The sequence below is a fragment of the Myotis brandtii genome, unplaced genomic scaffold (assembly GCF_000412655.1).
Source record: "Myotis brandtii unplaced genomic scaffold, ASM41265v1 scaffold96, whole genome shotgun sequence".
NCBI lineage: Eukaryota > Metazoa > Chordata > Mammalia > Chiroptera > Vespertilionidae > Myotis > Myotis brandtii.
Genome location: NW_005371972.1, coordinates 1,283,810 through 1,292,503, shown reverse-complemented (window position 1 = coordinate 1,292,503; position 8,694 = coordinate 1,283,810). Strand labels below are relative to the sequence as shown.

At 48.8% G+C, this 8,694-nt stretch overlaps 1 protein-coding gene across 1 annotated transcript; it reads right to left on the bottom strand.

Moving 5' to 3' along the window:
• Window positions 1-1,332: 1,332 nt before the first annotated feature.
• On the bottom strand, window positions 1,333-3,012 carry LOC106724764 (chromosome unknown open reading frame, human C1orf64). Its single transcript, XM_014533289.1, has 3 exons — window positions 2,838-3,012; window positions 1,910-2,037; window positions 1,333-1,790 (listed from the first exon to the last, which is right to left on the bottom strand). Exons 1-3 carry the CDS (start codon window positions 3,010-3,012, stop codon window positions 1,383-1,385), a joined length of 711 nt encoding a protein of 236 aa, XP_014388775.1. The 3' UTR covers window positions 1,333-1,382.
• Window positions 3,013-8,694: the final 5,682 nt, after the last annotated feature.

Sequence of the window (8,694 nt, the reverse complement as noted above, 5' to 3'; positions counted from 1 at the left end):
TAGTCCATGGGGACTTGAGTGGGTCCCTCAACCTTTCTGTGCCTCAGTTCCCTAATCTGTGAAATGGGTACAAAAATAGTGCATCCCCAAACTGGCACAACGAGGATGTTGTTTCCCTGGCACAGAGCAAATGGTCGATACATGTTAGCCACTAATGTTTGTAGGAACCTGGTAAAAACAGTCAATGAATAAATAAGTGAACATTCAGCCATTTTAATCTGAGAGCCTTGAGACACTTCCTCTTAGACCTACATATACCCTCACACACACCAGTGACCACACTGCACTTCCTGCTGGGGAACCTGACTGCCCTATGGAGCAGAAGCCCCCCCTTTTTTGTGTGTTTCTAGGGGGACAGCATGAACCTGGTATGCAGTAGATGCTCAATAAATAATATCTTGCCCTAACCGGTTTGGCTCAGTGGATAGAGCATCTCTCTGCAGACTGAAGAGTCCCAGGTTCGATTCCGGTCAAGGGCATGTACCTTGGTTGCAGGCACATCCCCAGTAGGGAGTATGCAAGTGGCAGCTGATCGATGTTTCTCTCTCATCAATGTTTCTAACTCTCTATCCCTCTCCCTTCTCTGTAAAAAAATCAATAAAATATATTTTTAAAATAAATAAATAATATCTTACTTTATTTGTTCAAATATGATACTCCCTTCCCTTTTGCACACTTCCACTCCCTCTTGTTCCCTTTATTCACTCGGGTTGCTGGACCCCACCTAAGTTCTGCTGGGTCTCGTGCCCTTGGGTGACCTGTACACTTGTACGTGAGCCAAGACGACAGCAGCCAGCGTGTGCGCTGGGGCGTCCTGACGCCATTCTGGTCTGCCCTGGGTAAGATGCCAGCCCGGTGGCCCTGGGAGGGTGGCTCACAGTACTCTCTCCTTCTCGCTTTTTATTTATTTTTTAATTACATCTTTAATGTGGAAAGTATTACATATGTCCCCCTCGCTCCCCCATTGATCTAGTCCCCCGCCCCAGGCCTTCACCACCCTATTGTCTGTGTCCATAGGTTATACCTATACATACAAGTTCTTTAGTTGATCTCTTCCCATCCACCTACCCACCCCTGCCTTCCCTCTGAAATTTCGCAGTCCCTTCCATGCTTCTACGTCTCTGGATCTATTTTGTTCATCAGTTTATTTTGTTCATTAGATTCCACATCTGAGTGAGATCATGTGATACTTGTCTTTCTCTGACTGGCTTATCTCGCTTATCGTAATACTCCCCAGGTCCCTCCATTCTGTCTCAAAGGGCAAGAGATCCTTCTTTTTTTACTGCTGAATAGCATTCCATGGTGCAAATGTACCACAGTTTTTTTTATCCCCTCATCTACTGATGGGCCAACCCCCTCCTGCCATGGTCAGGCTGTTCCAGTTAATCTGCCTGCCCACAGACACAGGAGGAGAAAGCTTTGAGCAAGCCCATGACTGTTTCCCAAGCCAAATACCTTGTAGGCATTGTCTTTAAGGGGCTCCCCTTAGCTTCAGGGGCCCCCTGGGGGCATAGTGGGCTGAGTGAGGAGGAAGCTGGGGCCACAGTCCCACTGCAGGGTGGCAGGGTGCCCCTGGCCTGGGCAATGTGCCCCCCACCCAGGATGGCCTCCTGAGTCAGAGGGGGCTGGCTGTCCCCGCAGAACAAGATATAGGTCTTCATTGGAGGGGTGACAGGTCCTAGGTAAGGACCGGGGGCTTGGGGTGGCACAAGGGGTGCTGCCAGGGAGAGCTGCTTTCCACTAGCACAGTCGATGACGAAAGTTAGGTGAGCTGCGGGCACGGCCTTCTGCTGGTGACCAGGATGGCCTCCTGAGTCAGAGGGGGCTGGCTGTCCCCGCAGAACAAGATATAGGTCTTCATTGGAGGGGTGACAGCTCCTAGGTAAGGACCGGGGGCTTGGGGTGGCACAAGGGGTGCTGCCAGGGAGAGCTGCTTTCCACTAGCACAGTCGATGACGAAAGTTAGGTGAGCTGTGGGCATGGCCTTCTGCTGGTGAGCTGCGGGCATGGCCTTCTGCTGGTGGGCCGGCTTCCCACCTAGAAGGAAGGCAAAGACCAAAGGTTGTGTTAGCACAGGGATGTGGTTCTGTTCATTCATCTGTTGAACCACATGTTCATTCATCCCGCAGGCACTGACACACGTACATGGAAAGAGTGGGGTCTAAGGGCCTGGACGTCAGCCTCAGAGAGACCTGACTACATCCTGCTTCCCCTGCTCAGCCATCTGCCTCCCAGAAGCAGGGACCACTTCCTGGGAGCTTCTCGTCTTTACTGTGCACACAGATGGCCCAGCATCTTGTCCACCCACAGATTCTGGAAGGGTGGGTCGGGGGTGGGGCCTGAGGCCCTCAGGGAGCACCATGCGGCCCTCCCCCTCCCCACATCAGACCAGAACCTCAGAGAACACCTTTAGTGCCTGGTCTCCTTTGCCCCGAGGATTCCTGCTCTGTGCTTCCCTCCCAACACAGAGCCCAGCGCAGGGAGAAGCAGCTGTGAGCCAATCCGTCCGTGTGTCAATGAAGCAAGTGCAAGAGCAGGTGTCTCTGAAGCGAAAGCCGGGGCTCTTCAAAAAGTGATGTTTCGAGTTACCCTAATAATAAACAATCCATTCTCTGCACTGTGTGCTCGTCACCACAACACAGGCTAACAGGAAGCTTCTGTTCTGCTAGGCTGGTTGATACAAGAAACAAACGTGAAGTCCATCCCCAGCTTGCAAATCCTGGCAGCCCAAAGGGAGGGTAGCTGTGCTCTGCCCTCACCTCCCAGCACCCTCAGCAGAGCTCTGCCCCTCACCTCCCAGCACCTTCGGGGCCGAGGCAGCCTCTGCCACCTCCTACCTGAACTGGTGTCCAGCTCTGTCGCAGGGCCCATGATTTGGGCGCTGTCTCTCCGGTCCGCGGGGTCTTCTAATGAGGCCACCGCTGCTGCCACAGCACCTGGTCTAGCCTGGTCGGTGAGCGGTGGCAGGAGGAGCCGTTTTTTGGCAGCCTCTTCCCGGATGTAGTTCCCCATCCAAGGACCAGACCTTTTTTATTTACCGGATCTGGATCCGCTGAATGATGTCCTCCCGGAACCACAGGAACTGGCCTGGGGCAGCGAGGGGATTACTTTGATCCACAGGGTTATGTCAACAAGGTTGTTGTTGGGTCTTTGGGAGGCAGGCCTTCTACCAAACAGACACCATTTCTTCCACCTTCAGCGGCTTCCTGTCTTGGGACAGGCCTTAGAACCTTCTCGTCCAGGCCTCAGTTCCCAGCCTCAGTCCTTACCACCAGTTTGCGTTGTGTTTTTTTCTACTTAAGCATTTATGGGATGCTATGTCTGTAACATGCCCTTTGTCTGGGGGACCTAAACAAAAAGCATTTTTTTCTCATGGTTCTGGATGTTGGGAAGTCCGAGGTCCAGGCGTCTGCAGATTTGGCTTCTGGGAAAGACCTGCTTACTGGTTCGTATGGGATGCTATGTCTGTAACATGCCCTTTGTCTGGGGTACCTAAACAAAAAGCATTTTTTTCCCTCATGGTTCTGGATGTTGGGAAGTCCGAGGTCAAGGCGTCTGCAGATTTAGCTTCTGGTGAAGGCCTGCTTACTGGTTCGTAGAAGCTGTCTTTTTTTCTGGGACAAGGGGGCTCTTTGGGGGCCTCTGTTATAAGGCTCCCACCTCATGATCTAATCACCTCCCAAAGACCCCCACACACACCTCTTAATGTCATCACACTGGAGGGCAGGTTTCAAAATATGAATTTGGGGAGGACACAGTCTACAGCATCCTTTACGCCCTGGCCGGTTTGGCTCAGTGGATAGAGCCTCGGCCTGAGGACTGAAGGGTCCCAGGTTCGATTCCAGTCAAGGGCATGTACTTTGGTTGTGGGCACATCCCCAGTGGGGGGCGTGCAGGAGGCAGCTGATGGATGTTTCTCTCTCATCGATGTTTCTAACTCTCTATCCCTCTCCCTTCCTCTCTGTAAAAAAACAATAAAATATATTTTTTTAAAAATAAGTCCAATCAACTGAAAAAGAAAAATACTTAACGAAGAAAATTGACATTGTTTCATTAAATGGAAACAGTATTACTACTATGAGTAAGAAGTAACTATGCTGGTCTGGCTCAGTTGGTTAAGCATCATCCCATGCACCAAAGGTCCCGGGTTGGATTCTCCGTCAGGGGTCAGGGCACTTGTCCGGTTGCAGGCTCGATCCCCAGCAGGGGGCATGCAGGAGGCAGCCCATTGATATCTCTCTCTCCCCCCCCTCCCTTCCTCTATCTCTCTAAAACCAACTTAAAAAAAAAAATTAGAGTACTGTATTCTGATTCTGACATCAAGGTGTGTTTTCCCGCACTCAACCAAGCAATTAACTCAGTCCAGACACTGTCTACCTGGAGATAGTACCTGGAGATAGTGTCAGACCCCACAGGTTATGGGCTCTCCTACAAGACTACTACCCCCACCCACACTGGGTCGCAGGCTTGATCCCCACTAGGGGGCGTGCAGGAGGCAGCCGATCCATGATTCTCTCTCATCATTGATGTTTCTATCTCTCTCTCCCTCTTCCTTCCTCTCTGAAATCAATATATATATATTCCAGGTTGTCATCGAGCTTCTATATATTAGAGGTTCCCACAACCCTCTCCTTGGGTTCGATTAATTTGCTAGAGCAGCTCACAGGGTTCAGAGAAACATGTTACTTCTTAGGTCGCCAGTTTATTATTAAAGGTGAAGAGTGTTCTCTTGTCCACACCACCAGACATCCATATTGACGTAAGAAATGTCCAAACCTGTAGAGGATTGTTGTAAGGGTTTATTTGAGTTGTTACTTCTTAGGTCGCCAGTTTATTATTAAAGGTGAGGAGTGAGTAATAAAACAAGACCAAGTCAGTACAGCTAAGCTGACTGAAAATGAAATCTGTATAGTCAAGTTCACAAAACCAAATGGGCTGAAGCACGAGGAATAGATTTAATTGTACTTTAATGAGCCTGAGGACTTAAGCTTTTGAACTTCTCAGCTGTACATCAATGCCTGGAGAGAGATATAAATCCTATAGACAACCTTCGGAAGAATCAGAAAAGAATGTTCTCTTGTCCACACCACCAGACATCCATGTTGACGTAAGAAATGTCCAAACCTGTAGAAGATTGTTGTAAGGGTTTATTTGAGGCAAACTGACAACAGATGCATGGGCGCAAGGTCTCAAATGCTCCGGAGAACAACAGCTTTGCAATTTCTTATATGCATTTGGAATTAAGAAGGGAACGTAAGGAAGAATACATGAAGGTTGAAGAGAGCAGGGTGGGGAGTGGGTTTCAGGATAGTTAACCAGATGCTGTGCTCTCTCTTTTCTTTATCTTTCTCTCTTCTTTTTAATTTCAGAGAGAGAGGGAGAGATAGAAACATCTATGATGAGAGAGAATCATTGATCGGCTGCCTCCTGCACACCCCACACTGGGGATGGAGCCTGCAACCGGGGCATTGCACGTGCCCCAACCAGGAATCAAACCATGATCTTCTGGTTCATAGGTCAATGCTCAACCACTGAGCCACACCAGCCGGGTTTAAGGGTGCTTGCGGTTTATTTCAAAGTTGAGTTCATCTAGATGCACAGAAACAATGGACACATGGGATTGCTTACGGCAAGATAAACCTTTTACTAAAAAGTTATAGGCCTAGGGCTTGACTACTCACCATGACCTGCCCCGTTAGGAATTTATGATCAGATTATGGACCTCACAAGGTAATCTGATCATCCACATCTATTATCTAGAAAGACCACAGACTTCTGGAAGATCAGCATCTCACACCCACCCAGAGGCTAAGAAGGCAGAACTGCTTCTTTGGAACACTCCGGGCATTGCCTAGTTGTATTTCCTATTTGCAAATCCCTTGAAAAAAAAAAAAATCTTTGTCATTCCTTTCTAGCCAAAGCCTCCTGATTTGATTTGACAGAGAATACAACTCAGGGCCAGCCAGATGAAAGAGATGCCTAAGCAAGGTATGTGGGAAGGTGAAACCTGACAACCCATGGGTCTGGGCTGCCTGTCACTACTTGAGCCAATTAAACAGAGGCTGGGTTGAAGCATATATGAGCGTTTATTCCAATACTGCCGGCAGCACGGGGGAGCAGCAGGTCATCCACAAAAATCCGCTCTGCCTCTCTCCATAAGGCAACTCCTAATATCGGGTAGAAGGACAAAGATGACCTGAGAGAGAGGGATTACAGGCCTGGGAAAGTAGTCAGGGTACAACCATTACAGGTTACAAGTCATGCGGGCTGGGGGGAGGGGTTGCAGAGGGCGGGCACCTCCAGGCACCCGGGACTAGATTACAGGCAATAGGGGCTGGCGTTGTAAAGAGCAGTTATCTCCGGGACTAGGTTGTCTTAGCCACAGGGTTGTAAATCTTTCCATAATGAGAGGCGGTTCTCGGGAAAGGAGGCTGGACTGCATTCGGATGTGAGCTCCCCTGTCCAGGGCGCACAACTCTCAGCCAGGTGAGAACCTGCTTCCTCTAATCAGAATAATCACGGATACCAGAGCATGGTTCATATTTCTTACAATTATAGTGAGTTCCCAATATTCTATTTTTTGACCCTAACCAAGGGATGAGGAGCTTCCCAGCTCTGAGCACACCACTCTCCCCAAATCTCTATGTATTCACCAACCGGATGCTCCCAGGACCCCATTCTTTTGGGTTTTCCTGAAGGAATTATTGATTACATTATTGGTCATTGATGACTGAACTCAATCCCTAGCCCCTCTCTCCTCCCAGAGGAAAATTCCAACTCAGTACTCATTTGATTGGTTGTCCTTTCCCCATCCTCAGGTGACCTAGGGGCAAAATCCACTTCATTCACATAACAAAGATGCCTTTATCTCTCTTCTCATTGGGAAATTCTGAGGATGCTAGGAGCTCTGTGCCAGGAACCTGGACCAAGAACCAAATATATATATTTACGTGTATTATAAATCATGATGTCACCGGCGTGGACTTTGAGATGGGGAGACTATCCGGGATTATCTGAGCGAGCAAAATCTAATCCTTAACACTAGTCCTTAGAATTGGGGAACGTCTCCTGGCTGGGTTAGAAAGGGATGTGGTGATGGCCCTGGCTAGTGGGCTCAGTCGGTTGAGCATCATCCCCGCTGCCCGTTGCTCCCTTGGTTGGGAGTCTCATGGGGTCCCTTAGAGGTGAGGGGATGCGTGCCTGAGGGGAAGGAGAAGGGGAAGGGAATGGCACAGGCGTGCTCCCTGGACAGCGAGCTTGGAACTTCGGTTTCGGGGGTTTTAAAGGCTGAGATTTAGGAGAGGTCTTGGCGGAGGATCAATGAAAATATTCCTCGGCTTTATGCTGATGGACCAAAATGAGATTTATTCTCTTACTTGGCCTGTCCTTGGGTGTGGTTGGCAAATGGCGCTTAATTGGATTTCTGTTATCTGTCTCCCTGAGTAGGGTGATTGAAGCTGTTTTCCCCCTGGCTGGGGAGGAGAAATGCAAACCGTTTACTTTTAAGTGTCCTTAGTTTAAGGAAGATAGGCTTTAGTAGATAGACACAGACTGCTGTTTAACTCTCTGTCTCAGCTTCCCCATTCCACTTGTCCTGGAATTTTCCTTTGCCCCCGCCCAGAAGGGTCACAGATTGGATTCCCAGTCAAGGGCACGTTCCTGGGTTTGAGGTTCACTCCCCGCCCCCGGCACTAGTGGCAAGAGTGTTGTTAAAATTAAGAATCATGTAAAATACACAAGATCAGAAGTGAAAAAAGGAGCCCTAGCCGGTTTGGCTCAGTGGATAGAGCGCCGGCCTGCAAACTGAAAGGTCCCAGGTTCAATTCCGGTCAAGGGCATATGCCTGGGTTGTGGGCTCCATCCCCAGTGGGGGACTTGCAGGAGGCAGCCGATCCATGATTCTTTCTCATTATGGATGTTTCTCTCTCTCTTTCCCTCTTCCTTCCTCTCTGAAATCAATATATATATATACTTTAAAAAGTGAAAAAAGGAGAAAGCCCACGAACTGTGAGAAAACAGAGAAGTCAGTGGCCTGGAAGTGCTGGCAGCTGGAGAGAGGCCACCTTCATTCGCAGCCAGGCTAGTTAAGGACACCAAGCGAGAGGGGGAAATGGGTGGCTCTGTAGACCGGTATCTGTAGCTTCCGAACCGCATTCAGTTCACACCTGTGCTCCACCCTCTGCACCTGGGTTTTCCCTTCTCCAAAAGGGGAGACAAATACTTTGCTAAGGTTGGTGAGAAGGTTTAAGGCAGTGGTTCTCAACCTTCCTAATGCTGCGACCCTTTAATACAGTTCCTCATGTTGTGATGACCCCCAACCATAAAATTATTTTCGTCGCTACTTCATAACTGTAATTTTGCTACTGTTATGAATCGTAATGTAAATATCTGATATGCAGGATGTATTTTCATTGTTACAAATTGAACATAATTAAAGCATAGTGATTAATCACAAAAACATTATGTAATTATATATGTGTTTTCCGATGGTCTTAGGCGACCCCTGTGAAAGGGTCTTTAGACCCCCAAAGGGGTCGCGACCCACAGGTTGAGAACCGCTGGTTAAGGAGATAACACAGTGCCTGGCTGTGTAGCGCTGAGCCGGTGAAAGCTGTTACTGTCATACTTGGAACAGAAAACCAAGGAATGGTTACAATGAGAACAACTCCAGATGCACAAGTTCAGGTCAACTTC

Coding starts and splice junctions, on each gene's coding strand:
- LOC106724764 (XM_014533289.1), bottom strand. CDS start 3,012: ATGGGGAACTACATCCGGGAAGAGGCTGCCAAAAAACGGCTCCTCCTG. Junction 2,038..2,837: donor AGAGCTGGACACCAGTTCAG/GTAGGAGGTGGC, acceptor CCTTCCTTCTAG/GTGGGAAGCCGGCCCACCAG. Junction 1,791..1,909: donor TCTCCCTGGCAGCACCCCTT/GTGCCACCCCAA, acceptor CCTGGTCACCAG/CAGAAGGCCGTGCCCGCAGC.